This window comes from Danio rerio, chromosome 10, assembly GCF_049306965.1.
Source record: "Danio rerio strain Tuebingen ecotype United States chromosome 10, GRCz12tu, whole genome shotgun sequence".
NCBI lineage: Eukaryota > Metazoa > Chordata > Actinopteri > Cypriniformes > Danionidae > Danio > Danio rerio.
Window position 1 is genome coordinate 28410934 of NC_133185.1, and position 23144 is coordinate 28434077.

The 23144-nt window shown below is 34.1% G+C and overlaps 2 protein-coding genes across 24 annotated transcripts in view; one reads left to right on the plus strand and one right to left on the minus strand.

The window, feature by feature from the left end:
- The window catches only part of cadm2a (cell adhesion molecule 2a), an 877490-nt gene that overhangs the window by 257268 nt on the left and 597078 nt on the right, over positions 1-23144 (minus strand).
- LOC141376365 (uncharacterized) lies at positions 1704-19782 on the plus strand. 2 transcript variants are annotated; one of them, XM_073914715.1, is made up of 7 exons: positions 1704-2026; positions 2158-3399; positions 3546-3673; positions 4148-4254; positions 18778-18905; positions 19015-19122; positions 19213-19782. In XM_073914715.1, the coding sequence occupies exons 1-5, from the start codon at positions 1879-1881 to the stop codon at positions 18821-18823; spliced, it is 1671 nt and encodes a 556-aa protein (XP_073770816.1). In that variant the 5' UTR covers positions 1704-1878; the 3' UTR covers positions 18824-18905; positions 19015-19122; positions 19213-19782. The 2 variants fall into 2 exon arrangements, with proteins under 2 accessions (XP_073770816.1, XP_073770815.1); XM_073914714.1 differs by lacking the exons at positions 18778-18905; positions 19015-19122; positions 19213-19782 and adding an exon at positions 4349-4535.

Genomic DNA, 23144 nt, shown 5'->3' on the forward strand with positions numbered 1-23144 from the left:
CAGTAAATTGGAGCTTACACGGGAGCTCCAAAAAGTTGTCTGATCTTAAAGTATGTATCTTTATAACATTTATATTTTAGGTGCTTTGTGTAAATTTGCATGATATATGAAAGTTCTTTCTTATCCTAAACCTATATGATATAATTTTAAAAACTATAAATACTGTTGCTTGTCCACAAATTATGTTAAGGATGCCAAAAGATGGTTACAAAAAGCCTTAAGATATTTCATCCATTAAAAATAACCCCCCCTAAAACTTACTGAATGAAGTAACACACCAAATGCACTCTGCTGCACATATGATAAGTGGGAATGTAGGAAGCACTGTACCGCACTCTGGACATGCACATTCGCATGTTATTTAATATGGAGATGGAACTCTGTGGTGCGGCAGAAATTTGAACAGTGTCCCGAGTTTTAGCTGGACATCACGAACAGCCACCGATTTGTGGCACTAGTGTGTGTACCCTGATAGAAATCTATGTTTACAATTCTGAAAAGCATGACACGTCATGGCACAGCACGGTTAGGCGCAGCACTGTGCATCCAGTGTGTGAACACCTCGATGGAAGCACTTGTAAATGAAGCCACAGATGAGCTATCAGCTGATCAGCTGTATGGAATTTTGACCAGCAATAACAGGAAGCTTATCAAACAATATAAAGAGTATTGTGAACTCGGTATAAGTATAGTAATGATGTTTTTTGAGGAATGGCAAACACATGAAGGAAGTGAAAGAGTGATTGTGTGATAATGTGGGATCTGAATTGTTTATGGTGAGTTTTCTGTTGGCATAAACACTAGCCACACAAACATAGATGACAAACACAGTCCATTCCAAGAGACAAGTAAACGTTGAAATTGTATAAAAGCATGGAAAATGTCACAAATGTTCAGAAAAAAATGGACAATTGTCAGATGAAATTTACATTAGATATCAATACCAGCGCAAATTTTTTTTGCATTAAAACAGTACTTTCTGTATTTACTGAACAGATGCAGCAAAGAATTGTGTTGAAAAAGGTGTGAGCAGCTATTTTTATCCTTGATGTTTCTGAAAATGAATCACAAACTAAATTTTACAATAGGAAAGTATTAAAATAATTCACATGAGATTTAATAATTTGGACCCAATATTATAAATACATAGTTGAAGTCAGAATTATATATATATATATATATATATATATATATATATATATATATATATATATATATATATATATATATATATATATATATATATATATATATATATATATATATATATATGGTTCCATATAAATGTAATATATGGTTGCAAACCACTATTGACAATCTCAAAAATGAAAAAGATCAACAACAAAGAAATTTCAAAGCAGAGAAAATTCAGAAGCAATCCACCATCAACAACCTCACAACTGAAAAAGACCAACAACTAAGATTTTACTTAATATATATATATATATATATATATATATATATATATATATATATATATATATATATATATATATTTATTTATATAATGACTTTAATGACAACTCATGTTTTCAAAAATAACAGGGTTTACAGAACCAAAATATAACCAACTAAAAATGACTGTTTTGAAAAGTTTTACTAAAAAAATTTAAATAATCAAATAGTGGTAGATTCCAAGTATAATCATTAAACCTCAGTCAGAGTAAAGCCCTCTTTGACATTGTGAATTCACCCGAATCTCCACTACATATAAATACTTTAAACATCTTGGCACATATCAGGAATGTAATAAAGTCCACCCTCAGCTAGTTGTAATAAATTTAAATTTAAACTTAAAAGGTTCAGCCTACGATTAGCTTAAGTTATACAACACTCTCGTCTTTAGTGGAGCAGCCTGAAATTAAATAGATACTACCAATGTTTACATTAAAAAAAAAAACAGACATGGAAAGAATTGAATCAAAAACTGATGTGATATATGAAAATACTGATGATATAAAAGGACAAATCACAAAGGGGACAGAAGACTTGAATACAACGGGAATCCAGCCACCTGAATGCACAGGTAAAGAGTTTAATCAATAATATCTTTCCTTATTTAATATAACATATATTCATGCATTATTATTTGTATGCACAAGCGGTACTATGGTTTAAAAACAATGTTCAAAAACCTTGTGTTTGTGCTATAACCAGAAAGTGATTCAGTGAGGATCAGCGTCTCCAGAGCAGCTCCAGTGTGCTTGGCGCTGCTGTGTTTTCTTCTGCTGACTGCAGTCATAGTGCTGAGTGTATTCATCTATACAAACCACACAAACTACAATGAAGAGAGACGCCAGCTACTACGAAACATCACAGAAGACAAAGAAAAGCTACTGACCAACATCACCAACCTAACAGAAGACAGAGACAAGCTACTAACCAACATCACCAACCACACAGAAAACAGAGACAAGCTACTAAGCAACTTTACCAATTTCATGAAGGTGAAAGACGAGCTACAGACTAACTTTACAAAAGCGAGAAACCAGTTGCAAACCACCATTGACAATCTCAAAACTGAAAAAGATCAACAACAAAGAAGTTTTACAGAAAAGAGAGACCATATGCAATCCACCATTGACAACCTCACAAATGAAAAAGACATACAACTAAGAAATTTTACAGAAGAGAGAAATCAGATGCAATCCACCATCAACAGCCTCACAAATGAAAAAGACCAACTAAGAAATTTTACAGAAGAGAGAAATCAGATGCAATCCACCATCAACAACCTCACAACTGAAAACCTGCAGCAACTAAGAAATTTCACAGAAGAGAGAAATCAGATGCAATCCACCATCAACAATCTCACAAATGAAAAAGACCAACAACTAAGAAATTTCACAGAAGAGAGAAATCAGATGCAATCCACCATCAACAACCTCACAAATGAAAAAGACATACAACTAAGAAATTTCACAGAAGAGAGAAATCAGATGCAATCCACCATCAACAACCTCAAAAATGAAAAAGACCAACAACTAAGAAATTTCACAGAAGAGAGAAATCAGATGCAATCCACCATCAACAACCTCACAAATGAAAACCTGCAGCAACTAAGAAATTTCACAGAAGAGAGAAATCAGATGCAATCCACCATCAACAACCTCACAAATGAAAAAGACATACAACTAAGAAATTTCACAGAAGAGAGAAATCAGATGCAATCCACCATCAACAACCTCACAAATGAAAAAGACCAACAACTAAGAAATTTTACTGAAGAGAGAAATCAGCTACTAACCTACATTGCTAACCTTATAACAGAGAAATGTCAGTTTCAAACCAAGTTAACCAACCTTATAGGAGAGAGCGCCCCACTACTAACAAACTTTGCCAACCAATTGCTCACAGAACAGGGAGATAAGCTAACAAATGAACTTCTGGAATGTCATGGTAATTAGATCTAATTATTTTCATCTCTTTAGTTATTTTCTGTACAGCAGACACAGTGGTTTATATTTGAGCACATAATTTATGGTAAGCTGTTTGAAATGAGTGAAGATGGGGAAAAGTGCTAACAGTTTTGGCTGTGTTTCTAGATGGATGGGTTTACTATCTATCCAGTCGTTACTACTTGTCCAATGAGACAAAGAGCTGGTTTGAGAGCAGACAACACTGTAAAGACAGAGGAGCAGATCTGATCATCATAAACAACAAAGAAGAACAAGTGAGTAAGACTGTATGTGTTTGTGTGTGTGTGTGTGTGTGTGTGTACAGTATGTGCATGCAACATGCCTCATGAGTATTTGCATGTGATTTCATACAATGTGGTATTAGAACACATAAATGTACTTATGTTTTTAGTGAAGCTTATGTCTGTCAGTATGTTTGTCTATTCACTATACATATCTATCTATCTATCTATCTATCTATCTATCTATCTATCTATCTATCTATCTATCTATCTATCTATCTATCTATCTATCTATCTATCTATCTATCTATCTATCTATCTATCTATCTATCTATCTATCTATCTATCTTTCTGTCTGTCTGTCTGTCTGTCTGTCTGTCTGTCTGTCTGTCTGTCTGTCTGTCTGTCAGTCTGTCAGTCTGTTTGTCGGTCCGTCCATCCGTCCGTCCTTCTGTCCGTCCATTCGTCTGTCTGTCTGTCATTGTGATTTGTGTTTAATCTTTGCAGAATGCTGTTGAGAGCATGACAATGGAGCAGTCCACATTCTGGATTGGTCTGACTTACAGAAATGAAGAGGGCCGCTGGAAATGGGTTGATGACAGTGAACTGTATAGGTGAGAAATCCCTATTCTGATTATTATCTAATGATTCCCATAGTCATTATCATTTCACACACAGCAGCACTGAACATCCTATGCTGATCTGTAGTTTCAGCTGGCAGTTGGATAATCTCTTGTATGATAAATCTAACCATGGACCTTGGAAAACTATCTACTGGCAAAATGACTGTGCTTCTGTAAATGCTCAATCAAATCACAGTTGGAACGTGTCTTCATGCTTTGATGCTTTTAAATGGATCTGTGAAAAAAAAATTTGAACCAATATACTTCTCTAGAAAAAAACTGCACACCTTTTCTACAATTAAATTATAATTTTAATTAATTAATTATTTTTAATAATTAATTTAACATACATATACTGTATTACTTTACAAACACATGCTAACTGTTGTGAAATGTGACTGCTTTGGTTGGACAGCTCTGTCAATGGATTTCATAATAAACTAACATCGACATTTAAAATAAAGACAAATAAACAAGGAAGTAAAAATAAACTAAGTTTGGTTTGAAATGCATATCCTTTATTGCAGTTTTTCTCAGTCGCTTTGTTGTATTTCTCACAACATTTGCACAACAAAACAAAACAATTAGTACAAACTGCAAAACCAAGTTGATAACCTGCTAAAGCATGTCACTTGCTCAAAATGGATAGCCTATTCCTCAAAATCAAGTATTCATGTCAATGAAAGTGTCAGTGTCATCAATATGAAAAGTCCTGACACCATTGTTTATAAACAAGATAGTCAATTGGCTTTTTCCTGTTTTCATTACGAGAGTTTACTCCGGACATTTTTTTCCAATGTCTAATTTTGGTGAAACCTCCTGAAAATGCTCAAGACAGTACTACTATTTGCACAGCCATTTGAAAACTACAGTAAAGTTAGACATCACTGTGAGGTATCTGAGTACAAGACACTGAATATGTGTGTTTCACATTTTTACTGCATTTGCTCTTCGCAATTCTACTTTATTCACAGCATTGCGCAAAAGAATAAATACACCCTTATTTACAAACAAACAAACATACATTTTCTTTGAGTAGAGCTGTGCACAACTGTAAACAATATTACAGTACATATTGAAACTGAACCTACAACACACACAGGTCTGTAAATCATTCATGAAATTATTTAGTTTAGAAGGCATTTTCAGGATTTTATTATTTTTTTTTTATCAAATTTGCTTGACAGATTTTGACAACTTAACATTAACATTTGTGTAATGACTCAAGTAATAAAATGAGGATTATGAGTTTTATAAAAAAATGACTATTCAGCATTCACAAGTTTACAGTTTTTCTCAGTCGCTTTGGTGCATTTCTCACAATACAATTTACATTTGCACAACAGTTAATGCATTTCTCAAAACAATTAGTCATTTGTGCACATCCAAGTAGCAGTTTCTCATTCTTTCCAACAAATTGCAAATGCTTTTGGACATGCATTAATTGCTTTCATACAACTCTCTGCTGTTTATAAAATTATCATTTGCTTGTGTCATGTCAGTCAAAATTAACTAAACTTGTAAATGCTGAATAGTCATTCCATATAAAACTAATAGTCCTCATTTCATTACTTGAGTCATTACATACAAAAATGTTGAACTAGTTGTCAAAATCTGTCAAGCAAATTTTATAAAACAAATTTAAATCTTTATTTTCCTGAAAAATGTCTTTAAAATTAAACAATTTGATGAATGATTTACAGACCTGTGTATGTTGTACGTTCAGTTCCAATATGTACTGCAATATTGTGTAGAGTTGTGCACAGCTCTATCCAAAGGGAGTATATGTTTGTTATAAATAAGGGTGTGTTAATTATTTTGCAAAATGCTGTGAATAAATTAGGATTGTAAAGAGCAAATGCAGTAAAAATGTGAAACATACATATTCAGTGTCTTGTACTCAAATACCTCACTAAATGCAGTGACGTCTAACTTTACTGTAGTTTTTAAATGGCTGTGCAAATAGTATATAGTGCTGTCTTGAGCATTTTCAGGCAGTGTCACCAAAATCTGACTTTTTGCATTGAAAAACTGTACAGAGTAAACTGTCATAATGAAAACATGACAAAGCCATTTGATCATCTTGTTCTTAAACAATGGTGTCAGGACTTTTCAGTTTGATGATACTGACACTTTGATTGACATCAATACTTGCTTTTGAGGAACGAACTATCCATTTTGAGCATGTGACACTTTTGCAGGTTATCAGCTAGGTTTTGCAGTTTGTACTAATTGTTTTGAGAAATGCACTTACTGTTGTGCAAAAATGCACTCGTGTTGTGAGAAATGCACCAAAGCCACTGAGAAAAACTGTTAATTTTGACTGACATGACATAAGCAAATGATAATGTTTTAAAACAGCAGGGAGTTGTATGAAAGCAGTTGATGCATGTCCAAAAGCATTTGCAATTTGTTGGAAGGAAGAAGAAACTGCTACTATGATATGCACAAATAACAAATGTTTTGAGAAATGCATTAACTGTTGTGCAAATGCAAATAGTGTCGTGAAAAATGCACCAAAGCCACTAAAAAACTGTAATGATATATTTGTAATTATTTTAGCACCTACAAAGCTGTAAAACAACTAAAGCTGAAATGTAAAAGTTATTTCAATATCCTAAAAATAATAAAATGTTTGTGTATTCAATGTGTGATATTCTTTTTTATATATTCCTGTAATGACCAAGAAATTAATATGTTGTGGAAGTTTCCATTCAGGAAAGGAAAAGAAAAAGTCCAGTGAAGATACACCACACACCATGCATAAACTGTGAAAAATAGTGGGCAGCCATTAATGCGGCACAATTTCTTTTATTTCTTTTACAATTTATTTTTATTTGTTAATATTTATTAATTAAACTATTTTTCAATACTGACTCATGATGTATTAAACTAGAAGGAAGTGAGACCACTAATTTAATATTCAGGAAGTTGAATACTGAACAATTTATGACCCGCATCCTTAGACAATATAATCATTAAACACATTTTAGACCAAAACCCTTTTTGACATTCAGAGGTGAACAGAACTTCCTCATATAATGCCTCAAACATTTTAAGACATCTGGACAGATGTAATATAATAAGGTCCACCACAGGAGAGCAGCAAGTATTCATAATGTTTTTTTTTTCTTTTCTTTTCTACAGTTTAGCCTACATTTAGCTTACATAAATAATAATAAAATAAAAAAAGCTTGTCTTTTCACTGGAATCACAATATTACTTATCACTGGATAACCATATTTCTTGAGATATAACTAACTTTTAAAAACTATTTTGTCAGCAACTTTAAAAGTACATTTATTTATGTAAATAAATGTATTTATCTAAACATACATATAATATACATTTTGATATAATAATACATAAGTTAAAACATAATTTTTTCTGAGCTACATGTTTTTTCTGAGCTAAATAAATCTAAAAACAAACAAACAAACAAACATTTAGACTTGAAACCTCACAAATGATCGATGACCTATAATTCTAATTTGTATTGGCTGTTCATTACCCTCACTTGTCTCCAAGCATTAACGTTTATTTTCAAAAAAAATAAATAAATAATAATTATTATACAGCCCTAGTGTGCTCACATGTGTGATTGTAACGTTGAGATGTGAAGCAAGATGAATGATATTTAAATGTATTCAGTGTTGGATAGTAATAGGAGTATTAGATTGTTTATTCTTTAGTTTGCTGTTCAGGATTTGTTTGACTGGTCCTTTATGACAGATTCTGGATGCTGGATTATTTTCACTTAGTTCATGTAAGTAAATATATTATCTAATGAATGTTAGCTAACATTAACTAATGGACCAATATTTTATAGTGTTTCCACTTACTTCAATAATAAAAAAAAAACATATATGTATTCAATCAGCTAACCTGCACAGACTCTTTTTTAGTAATAATATGTATAACAAATACTGTCAATACCAGGAAATTCATATCTGTGTATACTTATAAAAATGTATTCATATTTAACTATGACATAAAAGGTATAACTGTTGGCATACAGAAAAATAAGATTTCAAAATTTACCCCTCTGTACTGTAGTTTACAAAGGTTTTGGTTTATATCACTTCAGAAGCCAGTCGCAACAGGAAGCACTGCAACAAAGCTATAACTTAAGAGTATATCACCATATGCATTACATAAACATATGTCTCTCAAGAAATATTATTTCACAAGATTGTAATACATTATGCAATACACTTCAATAAAACACTAAAACAAGCCTGCTTACAATTGTTGTCCTTTACTTATCATGTTACATAATAACGTTGACTGGTCATGCAGTATAAAACTAAAAGGAAGTATGACAACAAAATCTGTTACCTTAAGGAAGTTGAATAATGATCAACTTATGACCCACATTATTAGTGGTGTGCAGTTCTATCACATGCATCGTGCTGAAAGCTTTAAATGCATTCATGCACAATCGTGGCTGTTTCAACATGTCAGCAAAAACTACAACGAATGTAAAATAATAGGTCCCAAATGAGAGTGCTTGAAGGTAATTTTCTATAATATTATACTGATAGGTCTATATACGTATTCTGTTTGAATTTTTTTACACATATTTCGACAATCAGTGTATTTTAAAAAATTTGAAACGTATAAAGGACATGTATTTTGTTATATATAATGTATGGATTGTATGTTAACATTTATGCACCATTTACAAAATTACAAAGTAAGGGTTAAGGAGAAAAATGGAAGGAGAAGAAAAAATACATCTGTATAAATTAAATGTAATATTTAATCTTTACCAATCTAATCTTTAATTTTAAATCCATTTTGATCACTTGGGTCCTTCATTATCTAAGTTTGATTGACTTATTTATTTATTTTTTTTTACATTAATGCTGTCAAAAAATTATATTTAAACCAAGTCTGGAAAACCGAAGATGGCTAGACACAGCAGAGATGAGATTACTGCTGTTATATTTGTTAATACGACACTATTAACCTACCACATGCCCTACGAACAGAGTTAGATGACTTAAACCATCCAAAAGAAGAATGGAAAAATCAAACACGTAAGATTGTGCTTAAATGATCACCGGAACGCATCGTCCAACCTTTCTTCTATACTTTTTAAATTTTATCTTTCTGCTGTAGAATAATGAGACCTGAGATCATGTTGTTGCATTTTCAGAAAGCAATTCTGAGAACAACAGAAGCTTCTGGGCCACTGCGATGTGTTTAGGGTTGATATGTGCTGTTCTGCCATTGGCTGTCACAGTGCTGTGCATAAACTTCACAAAGTAAAATGACCTGTTTCATTGAGAACCAGACCAACTATTTGATGAGTCTGAGCAGTAACTTGAAAGAAGAAAAAAGGCTGTTACAGAAAGATCTGGGAAAACTCCAGGGCAGGATTTCGAAACATTGTAATCATTTGTTATTATTTCATTCAATATAATAACCAAGTAGTTCAGGGCCCAAGGATTTCAAGTTAACAACGTGAATTTTGGAAATTTTGGCTAAATGAATCAAAAGTAGAACTTAACATCTATTCAAATCAGGATGTGGATTAGAGTATTTTATATTAAATTGCAAAACAGCTATTTAACTATGAAGAATTTTAGGTGAAGTATCATACAAGGTGCAAGATCTTTGTCAGTGGATGTTGTGGTTTTATTTTCACCACATTTTAAGGAGCGTTTTTACAACTTCTCAATATAAAAGTTTAGTTTGACCCCAAGAAAATTTACATAAATAAGCCTATTTCTTTTGCACAGTAGTATTATTTATTCCACCTACTACTTCTACTAATAGAATTTTTCTCAATTGCTTTGGCACATATTTCAAAACAGACTTTACATTCTCTAAACTGTGAGTGCAAATCTCACAAAGGTTTGCTAGAACTTTATAGCAAGTCTACAAAATGTAGTTACTCCCCCAAAACATTTCATTCACGCTTCAAAAAAAAAATTAAATGGGATTTGACAACTAACGTTTAGTTTTTGTCCAAACTACAGAAAATCGTATTTACTGTTTGCACACATACTAAAACATTTGCAATATGCTTAAATCAATAAGAAATGCAACTTTGAAGTAAATAGTAAGCTAATTATTCAGAGATCTAAACTTATGGTTTTGAAAAACAAAAAATTTCAATCGAGAATTGATTATGATTATGATTATAAAAAAACTGTAATAATTATATTATTAATAATAATAATAATAATAATAATAATAATAATAATAATAATAATAATAATAATAATAATGTATTTCAAAGAGTTCAAAATTCATAAATGCATACTAGATTTGTTGACATCTCATTTCAACAGATCAGTGCTCTGACAATTCTAAATGGAAATCATATAACTTAAGTTCTTAACTTCTTTCCTCTGAGTGGAAAAACTGGACAAAGAGCAGAAAAAGATTGTTTATAGAAAGAAGAAAATCTGATCATCATAAACAGCAGTAGAACAAGTGTGTGGGAGATTGCTGTTGTAATCTATAAATAAAGCTTATGGTCTTATTTAACTCTTAATTTTGGGAATTTATGAGAATGCTTCCTAGCAGAAACATTGTCCAGATTGGTCTGAGTAACATTGATGCAGAGGGGTCTGGAAGTGTGTTGATGTCAGCACACTGACCTCTGGGTGAGCAATTCTTAGTTATATTTTTACATATGAAAATATAAAGGCGATTTACTTGCTTTTGCTTAGTCTGTTTATGGTCTTTGCAAATATTTAACAACTTTTAAAACTAAAAACTTGGCCTATTTTGGACTTGTTGACAATGCAGGGGCAACAAAAGAACTATTTGTTTGAATAAGTACACAATTTTCATTAAGAAAAATGTATTTGAGTTGGAAAAAAGTGTTGAGGTCTAGCATTAAGGCAATATTGTGTTGAGTGTTACATTTAATTTTTTTATTTGATATTTTTTGGTTACAGTAAGCTTTAGAAACTGTAAGTTAATGATAGGATTACAGCACACTTCATGAAATCTTCATGCTATAGAAACATAATTGGTAATGTTGTTAATTCATCAATTAATGGTTCTTTGGGGAGTTTGAAGTATTAGCTTGAGCAAACAATAAACTTACTTAAATGTTTGGGTGAAATATTTATTCACAATGTCTATATCGTCACTTATTATTAATTATAAGGATTATAAGGTTCTTTCTGTCATTTTTGTCAAAATTGAGAAATTGACATATTTTTATTAAATGACAACTTATTTACATTATGAGATGTGTTTTTATAAGTTGTTTACATTTTAAGAATTAAAAAAAAAAGTTACACATATACTGTTTGCTATATGGAATGCAAAAAAGATCATTATCTCAAAATCATTCAGAACGCAGATAGAACCTTATAGTTCCAAGGTGATGATATATTATATAGTGTACTAGATTTTATATAATGTTTATCTTATGGATAGTGGGAACCTGGAGAGCTCAATAATAAAATTCAGAGGAGAATTGTGCTGTATCTGTTTTTGACTGGGCTGATTACCCATGTAATTACACCTTTGTGTGGATTTGTGACTTGTGACTTAGAGGTGTAATAAAGCTGTAATATAAAATGTGTTCAAAGCAATGCAGTACACCACCATTGAAAAGTTGTACTAAATAACAGCAAGTGTTTGTTTTAAATGTATTTTTGCCCTTTACATAAAAATTAAAGTAAAATAAACAAAAAAATGCAGTGATTTATGATAGTTTTCTCCAGCACCCTACAGACATTTGTGTTTGCTTCCAGCACATGTCAGCAAACAGAGGAAGAAATAAAGTTGATTCTCTTGAGTTCGGCTGGTTCGAAAGACCAAAATTTTCAATCTCTAAATTATTATTATTATTAATTGTTTATCATTCAAAAGGCCAAATTCTGACTGAGGAAAGTTGAATGTGCTGGCCAGTTTGTTATTTGCCTAATAAATGACAATAGGTTACAGTTTTTAATTTAAAACATTATTTCATAAAGATAACATTGCAACTTCATTTCAAAACATAAAACATTTTATTTTATTTATTTCATTTTTTCTAATGATATATTATGCAATTTGTATTTTAAAACGAGTATTTTTTATTTTCTTTATTCTAAATCTTTAGCAATTATTTTTAGTAAATCAAAAATGTGGTTATGATTACCATCTGACAAGCTAATCCAGCTGAAAAATAGTGCTAAAAATGTCACTAAATGCAGTATTCATACCTCATAAGTAAATAGAAAATTAAGCAAACGACTGCAAATGTTAATAATATTATTTGCTGTGTTTTGAAACATTTAATGTACTTTTGAGTACATTTAACCCTAACCCTTTGCTGGTCAGGTCCAAAGTTGGGCAAAATAATTTCCGGAAGGGGGTGCCAACTTTTCCTGAACATTATATCTCAATTATGGGCATCAGGTAGTCTCTTTGCATATGCTGGAGACTTCCGGACCTTTCCTAAGACTTAGGATGTCTGCATACATTAATTCCAGCTCCAACATGAAAAAACACAAAGTGGTTAATGTCAAAATTATCCCTATTCACTTTATTCTCTGTGTATGAGCAGGTGCAGCCATTTTAATCTTTTTGGCTCGAGACTTCTGCTCTCTTTCATCTCCATTCATTTTTAGACTTTAAAAACAGCTCATTTTGTGGCTTGATGTTGCAAACAGATATTTTCTCATTACATTATTCTACTTTGTCTGTATAGTCATCCGAACACTTGCTTGTAGAGCAAGTAGTTTGTCTGTTTTCTGCCATTTATTATTCCTAGTCATTTCTCCCATACAGTAGGCAACTGAATCAGAAGTTCTAAAACAATCACCAAATCAAGCGCACTTCAGCATTGGAAAATAAGGTCAATCGGAAGCCTAATAAGAGTATTTTGATAACTGTGGGCACTTTTAACTTAATGTAATACCAAATTTCCCACACCGAAAAAAAAAAAATTACCCTGATATGCTCTTTTGGGCAAGCAGACAAACATCTTGTGAACACTAAAGCCCTAAAGGTTCATTCAAAACATTTTCATTATCATTCTACATAACCAAATAAATGGAACAACATGCTGTGATGTTTTTCATTTATAAACAAATGAGGACACCTTACAAAACAGTCAAACATAAACACGGGGTTGTATTTATATAAATTCTAAGATTGCATGTACTTAAAAGAATAAAGTACAATGTTAAAGGAACTGCTGTAAAAAGGAAGAACTGATTAGTACAGCACATATTATTCATTCACACCATTAACCTTTAGAAGGTAAAAAAAAAAAACAACTTTGTTTTATTATTAGATGTATCATTTTGACACATTTGTGATAACTATTATAACCAATTGGATAATTAGTGTAATTGCTGCAACTTTCATTTTAAGTGTCAAGTTGCATATACAGTGATTTTAATCCTTACCATAAACATCAGTGATTATATCTGAACTATCAACTGTCTTGGCAGTGCTTCTCTGTTATTTCATTGGTTGTAACTTTGCAACTAACTGAAAGGAAGTGGTGGAGGTAACGAGGTAACTACTCGCGTTACTGTAATTAAGTACTTTTTTTGGGTATTTGTACTGTCATGAGTATAATTTTACTTGTACTTGAGTACAAATTAAGCTGCTGAATTTACTTTGTTACTTTTTAAATCAAAATTCATTACAGAGTACTGTAATTAAATAAATATTTCAACCACTGACTTCGGTAGCCAATAAAAAAATCTCATCTAAACAGACCAATAAAATGTCTGGTAAATTATTTGAACCAAAAAACAAGTTCAGGCTACTGCAGTTTTACGTATGCTGACCGTAATCATACAGTCACAAAGTCAGCAATTGACATATGGAGATTCAAGACAGCAAAAATGAATCTGAAGAACGCAGAAATGACGAAGAAATAGCAGAAGATGACAGCCCCTGTTCACACCCTGGAGGAGCTGTTCACCTACAGGTACATAGGGATAAAAGGGGAGAGCTGTACTGATGCAGTGTGAATAGCTTTGTTATATTCAAAAAATGAAAACTAATTAAAACTGGAACATCGCATAAAAGATGTGCAAATAAAGCAGCGTTTCCGTCAAACAAGTCAAAGAGAACAAAATCGCCACTTCCTGCAACAAATATCAAAAGTAAAAACAGAATTTGCTCCAGTAGGAGAAGCTCCGTGAATATATTATCTTCATTTAATAAATGACTTGCACCTCAGAAGCCAATTCTAACACCTGCAGACGCTTTTGATAATTCTGGAGGTAAATAATAATATAATAACAATAATACTGAAATGCTTAGGGCGTTTTAGAGTGACCAAAACAACACTTAAGATATTTTACAATATGCTCAGCCTGTTGGTTTGTCCATTCACACACATTTTTAAAATATATGCGCATCATGGCGTTTCCATCAACCGCTTTTATGTGTATAGCCAAAAAGCACATAAAATAAGTGGATGAAACCTGCCCTCTGCTGTGACATCTGGCTTACACAGGTTTTCTGCAGTGTCTTAAAATGTCTAAAATTTTAAAATCTAAATTTTAGGCCTTAAAAAAGTCTTAAATTCGCTATTCTAGGTCCTAAATATTTTTGCACAGGTCTTATTTTTCCGATGTCCATGTGACGTTACATCTAAAGCTCATTTAAATAATTTTTTGTTTCTGTTGCTTGGTTTTCGTGGTGTTTTAGCTCCCCTTCGGTTGGGGAACTCCAGTGCTATAAGTGGATTTGATGTTAAAATCCACGTATGGGAGGATTCGGTTCAGAAGCCGCTTGTCTGAAAGAGTATTGAACGGGAAATGAAAACAATGAATTGGTAGCGCAAGCTGGCGCCAGCAAACGCCATCCTTTTCGCTTCAGAGACTTTTCTGATCGAGTCGATGAGGGTTCCTCCTGCTGTGATCCAGCGATGCCGAGCGAACGAATGCTTCTCCCTGTCCAGAGTGTGTACAACGCAGCGCCAGACGGTTGAGCTGGGTTTTCTCCCTTGCCTGGCGTTCCTTTGGATCCGGTCCTCCAGAGCGGTGCGTATAAAGTTGCAACTTCACAAAGAGAGCAACACAGTCGTGCAGCACGTCCTTTTCAGGACGGCGCTCCGACTGTGCGTTTCTGAATGCTGTGGGTTCCTGTCCTTGGATGATGGGCACGGGCTCCAGCATGTTAATGCACTGCTCGCGGGCAGTTCATGTTGTCATTGCGATGCTGACTGTTGCGCAGTAAAGATCGCGGCTAGCAAAAGGGCAAACCACCCTAGTTGTCCCCTGCTTTGCAGCGGGCACTCGGGCAGATCTATGGGTTCAACGAGAGATAATCCGTCGCCCATGGGCCCGCGGACCTCTCGCTCCTCCAAGCGCTCCATCTAAGCTTCGGGTGGGGTAAGCGATCCGTCTAACAGATGGTAGCCCTTATGCTCGATGACACCGTAGACCAGACATCCACCGCGGCATCGGAGGGTGGGCTTTCATTGACCGATGATGATCCAGACCCGCTCGCCCCCTCCGGGCAGGTGAGCGCTGTCAAAACGGATCCCGAAATGGACATGTTAGCCGTGCTTTCCCAGGCTGCTGGGAAACACCCGCTCCGCGCTGCCCCACCTCTGGTACGTCAGCGGTTGTAGCAAAGACGCCATTAGCGAGGGCTCGGCCTGCCAGGTTAGCGCGGGCCAGCCCCTCGCGGTGGCTCATACGCTCAATCGGACTCGGCTACGCGATTCAGTCCCCAAGTTCACGAGCGTGTATTTCACGAGGGTCTACCCCCTGTCCGCCCCTGTCTTGCGAGAGGGGATTGCTGCCCTCCTGGCGAAGGGTGCAATCGAGCCGCTTCCTCCAACCGAGATGGAGAGCGGGTTCTACAGCCCGTACTTCATCGTACCGAAAAAGAGCGGTGGGTCACGGCCAATCCTAGATCTGCGCGTTATGAACCGCTGTCTTCACAAGCTGCCGTTCAGAATGCTTACGCAGAAGCGCATCCTCCTCAGGATTGGTTTGCAGCTATAGACCTAAAGGACACGTATTTTCATGTCTCTATTCTTCCGTGCCACCGCCAGTTTCTGCGGTTGCGTTCGAAGGTCGAGCGTGGCAATACAAAGTCCTCCCCTTCGGCCCTCTCTGTCTCCGCGGGTCTTCACCAAACTCACGGAGGGTGCCTTAGCGCCCCTTTGGCTTGTGGGCATCCGCATACTCAATTATCTCGACGACTGGCTGCTTTTTTTTGGGGAAAGTTACTCTTGAAAGTAATGCATTACACTATTGAGCTACTTGCCAAAAATTAACTAGTTGCAGTGCTTTTTATTGAATAAGTAATGTATTACGTTTCTTTCAAGTTTTTTAAGCTTTTTTGGCTTGATGTCTTTCAGAAATTTCAGGGTTAATGTTCTTTCTTTTTTAATAGAGGTGTTCTGCAATTAATAACACACTGTCTAACCTTCATTTACCTATTTAAAAACAATTATAAAAAACTAAAAAAATTAAATAATGTTATCTTCAGAGAAATTCCTGATCCCAGAGCTGTATGTGTTGTATATACAGATTAGTAAAAGCTTAAAGCAATGCGCTTGCTTCTTTCGTAATTTTTGTATTATTAGCAACTCAGGCTCATTCTGAAAACATACCTCTATGTACAGTTCTAGAGAGCACGAAATACGTTCCAGGAGCTGTGGTTTTTTGCAGTTTTTGTTTTCATGAATTCGCCAGAGGCTGCTGTGTATGCTTTTTGAGGCCTCGAATTTCTCTCGTGGGTGCCATTCGCACCTGCTGTTCTCATGTAAATTCACCAGAGGCCGCTGTCGACTGACTGCTTGAATGACTGACTGACTGATCAACTGACCTAAACTCCTCCTTCCCAAAACCCAACCAATTGTAATTTATTCCCTAAACCCAACTAACAATTTTCAAAAGCAATCCAGTAAAAGAAAAGCCCTCACCTGATTTTTACCATGCTTTCAGATTTTACCACATTCTTACCCTGTTATTTACCTGTTTATTTAATTTTTTTGGCTTCTGTTTTTGTCGTACTGGCTTTCTGTAACTTATCTTTGACAAACTCGAAGCAGGTCATCGTGGTCATCTCCTCTCTGCGTCTCAAGTTAAGCCCAAGAGGTAACAGTGCCACACCACCCCATATCGTTCATTTTGAAAATTAAAAAAATGAAATGCAGCCATACGTACTTCTGGCTACATAATTCGCTATCTACAGAAATGCTTACAGGGCTACTGAGCCTGTGCTGCTTATTAGTTATGCAAAATCACTGTGCATTAATACAATTCCCTTTTTCTTCTTTGATGCGCTCAAATGAATGAATGAGTATGTGATTCAATGTGACTAGGATTAATTTAATACAACAATTTATTTTTAAACCTAATCAATTAGCCTCCTAAACGCTGCATACCCAGACTGAGTCTGTGATGTCATTAACTTCTGCATTCTATAAATTTTATATGTCTGTACTGGCTCAATACTCCCATAAATGATCTCGTTCTCTCATCAGTTGGAAAAGAATAATTTATGCATAGATTTTGATAGAGACATTTTTCTTTTTTCCTATAATTACTGACATTTGTAGGAACCACCTAAATTATTGAAAGCAATGTAGACCACACAGAACCTAAAGGGAACATTTTTACAAATTTATGGATGGGTTTATAACACAGACATCATATGCAATTATCTTAATTACTTTCAACAGTGTTTTATGAAAATTCAAAGAGTTTTCTTTAAAATAATTCCAAACATTTGCATTTACACCACTGCATGTGGATTTGGGAAGCTTTTTAATTCGGGTAGGCAAAATCCAGGCAGAATCCCCAAAATATTAATGTAACTCACATTACATTTTTTAAGTAACTAAAGCATTGTGTTACTTAAAAAGTAATAAAAGTAATATTATTACGTAACCCTCGCCAACACTGTCTGTGTGACAGGTGCAATTCTAGTGAACGCATGATTTTTGAAGCATGAACAGTGTAAACATATTAACACAATAACAAGTCAATTTATACAACATGTGAGTATACAAGTAAATGCCAAACATCAATTTTAAGAACTAAAATGATGGATCTGGTGAAATTATGACCACCAGGGGGCAATAAACATTTTTTGGCTTCCCTATTTAAGGCACACCTGCAAAAAGGTTTAGTGGAGGCTGAAATAATTTTATACATAATAAAAATGGCAAGGCAGTGGTGCAGTAGGTAGTGCTGTCGCCTCACAGCAAGAAGGTCGCTGGGTCGAGCCTCGGCTCAGTTGGCGTTTCTGTGTGGAGTTTGCATGTTCTCCCTGCGATCGTGTGGGTTTCCTCCGGGTGCTCCGGTTTCCCCCACAGTCGAAAGACATGCGGTACAGGTGAATTGGGTAAGCTAAATTGTCTGTAGTGTATGAGTGTGTGTGTGAATGTGTGTGTGGGTGTTTCCCAGAGATGGATTGCAGCTGGAAGGGCATCCGCTGCGTAAAAACTTGCTAGATAAGTTGGCGGTTCATTCCTCTGAATGATTAATAAAGAGACTAAGCCAACAAGAAAATGAATGAATGAATAATTGAATGAATAATAAAAATACCTGAACTGTTTGTTTACAGATGGATGGATTTTCTATCAGTCCAGTTTTTACTTAGTTTAATCTGAGATGAAGAGCTGGAATGACAGCAGAAAATACTGTAACGACAGAGGAACAGATCTGATGATTGTGAACAACTTACAGGAACAAGTGAGTGAGAACGTCCCTTCAATTAACAGAAAACTAAAATGTATGTGTGTGTTCAAGCTATAATGAAATGAAAGACAGTTTAATAACTGCTGTTAAACTGGCTTTTCAGAATTTTTTTAAAGAACATTTTTGCTGGTTCGAATTTCTGGATTGGTCTGTCTGACCAAGAAGTAGAAGGAAGATGAAAATGGGTTGATGGTAGGAACACGTGCTTTGGGTGAGAAAATTTTATCTGATTTTGAATTGTTTCTAAAATTAGTATCATATCACATAAAAGCAGCACTGAACATCTAATGTTGATCTGTAGGTTCATCTCTTGGGCAAAGGCAGAACCAAATACCTATTTGCAAGAAGAAGACTGTGCTACAGTTGGTCCAACAGGATGGTCTGATTACCCATGTAGTTTTAATTTAAAATGGGTCTGCGAAGTGGCTATTTTTATATAGTACATTATGAATACCTGTAGGTATGTCAAATGTTCAGTTCTTACTAATACAACAACTTTTATTTAATATACAGTTAAAATCAGAATTATTAGCCCCCCTGAATTATACGCCACACTGTTTAATTTTTCCCCAATTTCTGTTTCACCGGATGAACACATTTCTAAACATAATAATAACTCATTTCTAATAACTGATTTATTTTATCTTTGGCATGATGACAGTAAATTATATTTTACTAGATTGTTTTCAAGACACTTCTATACAGCTTAAAGTGACATTTAAAGGTTTAACAAGCTTAATTTGAATTTTGAAGAAATTAATTTCAAAGCAATCAATGTCAACAAAGAAAAAAAATGAGATGTCCATGTTGGATTCGAAGTAAACTGCAAAAAAAATGATAATAATAATAAAGTATTGATTACAAACAATTGTACTCTTTGAAAAGTTGTATTGCTGATAGTTGAGAACATTAATTATAAAGTAGAAACAATTTTGCTTAGTCCTCTTTTACATTCAGCCAGTTGCTAAAACAGTCCAGTCTGTTGACTTTATCGGTGGACAATGTGGCCCTTTTGTTTTGAATGTGTGAGCTGAGAGTGAGAACAGTCTCTCACCATCAGGATCACTGAATCAGCATATGAATTTCGGTGCCTAATTTTGTTGCCACTGGTGTTGCGACAAGGATGTAAGAAGCATCAAGCGGTATATTAAAGGCACCCAAAGGTACGCGTTGAGTCACACCAAAGATAACTTTTTACTGGAACTTTGGTCACACGGACGGCGATATCGGTGAAGTTTAGGCATTTGTTATTGTTGCTAGGAAATGCGCGCACACTCACACACACACAACTCCTGTAGGACAGCACAGCCGGAGCGACTCCCTTTAGATTCAATATGCATGATCGCGTTCATCAAATTTGCTCAAACTAAGCGTTCTTAAGTATGGCTATTTTAAAAGGATTCAGACTCAGCAGACCTTGATCTTCCTTGATCTTATCCATATTTTTTGCATGTTGAACACGTCGACCAAAACAGGAAGAAAAAAAACCTGCAACTGCGTTAATTGCGTTTATTTTTCTAACTCGTTAATTATTTATTATTTCAAATTAATCGCATGCGTTAACGCAGTAATTTTGACAGTACTATATATATATATATATATATAATGTTCTGTCAAACTATGTTGCATGTTAAGATCTAAAGTAAATATGTAGGTGAAATAAAACGGACATTTCCATGATTGAGAAATATGACTTTTACATTGATCCAATTTTCAGTGCTAAGCATGTATGAGTTAACCCCTCACAAATTTATCTTTTAAATTCATATTTTTATTAGAAGGCTATACAATATTATATTTGTACATTTACAATTGATTTATTAGTACTAAAGCCAAATCTGAATCTTATCTATCAAAATAACATCCAAAAACGAGTAATAAGTCCAAAATTGAGTACATCCAAATTTTTGTTTTAGAAAAATATTAAATACAATATTAAAAAAGAGGAAAAATCAAAAGTAGCAAAAAATGGAAAAGTTTAGTTGAAAATGTTTAGGTTGTATTTTTTATTTATTTTTTTTTGCATTATTTTGCTTGAATTTAATTGCATTTTCTTTCAATTTATAAATAAGTAACTCAATAATATTATAATGCATTACTTTCAAAAGTAACTTTCTCCAACACTGTTAGTTACTGAAAATTGTGACATCTTAAAGCAAATAAAATAAAAATAAAGTTTAATTCCTGTGGATTGCTCTTTGATTTGTTCGTAACCACACATCGAATCTTAATTGTATTTGCCATTATTGATGACGGCATCAGCACTTGTGTTGCAATTGTCATTTGAATAAACAGCTCCATATGTGTTGTGATTTATCAGCAGGAAACAATGACGAAAGGTGTACTGAATAGTTGTATATGGCAAAAGACATACTGGCACCATGTCTAGTGCATTCGGGAAGTGACTTCAGAAAGTTGCAGAACATCAACTGTTTGTATACTGCTGCTGTCTGTTCTTCTATACATCTAGCAAATAAACAAACAAACTTGTCATTTAAAATGGTAAAAAAGTAGAGGAATGTGTAATTAATTCCTCTTCTATTCTACTTTGAAGAATGGGCTTCACAGTGTTGACTAAAATAGAAGTGTTTCTTGTTGTTTTTTTAACAAGTTGCCAACCTATTCTTTTACCATACATGCAGAACCTTAAAGATAGCATCATGAGGTAGTTTAAAGAATTTAACACTAGGATGCAATCAATTTATAAACACACATGCTTTACTCTGGATTCTGATAGGCCTGTTGGGAGATTCCAAGGTCAGATTTTTTTCGGATATTGTATCATGTAATCTGATAACATGTAAATTGGTCCATATAATATGCAGCAAATGAAGATATTCAAAGCCGTTGCTAAATCCATGTGACCAGTAACACTGTTGATTCACTCGCTTGTTTCAAACAAACACAGTTGGTGCCATCTTACATTTTACTTGTTGACTACATTAAATAATTGCTGTATTACATGCGTCACTGCTGTTCACCCTTCTTAATTCCAAATATTTATGCTGCTTGATGGCAATGGCTTAAAGCCTTTTTTTAGGAACTTTAATTCCACAAAAGTGTTATTTTTGAGCTAATAAATCAGTTCAGTGAAAATAGTATTTTGAATACAATTATGCAATTATTTTTAATTGGGATCCTGACCTGAAACTGGACATTTCTATATTGATAAAAACATACACTGACAAAAAAAAAAAAAAAAAAAATTCATTAAATCTCAAAGATCTCAAAGTAATAATGAGATTTAAGTGTTATTTCACATGATTTGGGCCTTTGCAACCTGACCTCAGATCGTTCCTCAGACGTTCTCCCAAAGTCATCTTATAATTGAATTGAAAAGAAGGACAAATGCCAGTATTAAAATGTACAACAGAAAAAAAAAGATCCATCCTGGTAACCTTTAGCTACCATTACAGAACAGAAGTCATAGAAAATGTCACTGTTGTGCAAACTACTTAGAAAATGTAGGAAGCTAATCTATTTACTCTACTTAAAATGTAGCTTAAGTACACTGAAAGCTACTCCGTATGTAGCAAGCTAAGAGCTATATACATAGTTTAGCTGCATCATTCATTTATTAATTTCTTCTCGGCTTACTCCTTTTGATAATCCAGGGTTGCCACAGCGGCATTATTTACTGTTATTGATATTTTGTTCCAAACAGAAACAAATTATACTAAATACAACAGCAAAAACAAAGAAACAAATTCAATACAACAAGATGTTGCATTTAAAATACTATAGTAATTCAAAGTAGAAGGAAATTTAAGAGTGTATTATATTGTATAGCATTAACAACTCTTTGGTAAAGGTTAAAGACACCCTGGGGGTACTTTAAAAAAAAATTAAGTTGTATGTACTGAGCATCATTTAAGAAAACGTTAGCACCTGTCAGCTTTAATTGTAGGGAAGACCGGATAATTTTGAGCTTTTGTCAGCTAATTTCATCTTTCAAGTTTAAAATAATTTTTGGAGCGGGTCAAAAATTGGTGATGTAATGCACATTAGTAGAGTGATGACGCGTCGATTTCTCATTAATATTTATAGAAAAGTTTTCTTATCATGAGAAGACTGCTTTTTTATTATTCATGAGAGTACGTTTTTAAAGGTAAGGCAGATCTGTCAAGCTGTGAGACCCAATGACTGGGTGAGACCATGTCCGCACATGGCACAGGTCGTATGTGCTTGTTTCCATGATCCACAGGGTTGATGCATGTTTTTCCCTGCGATACT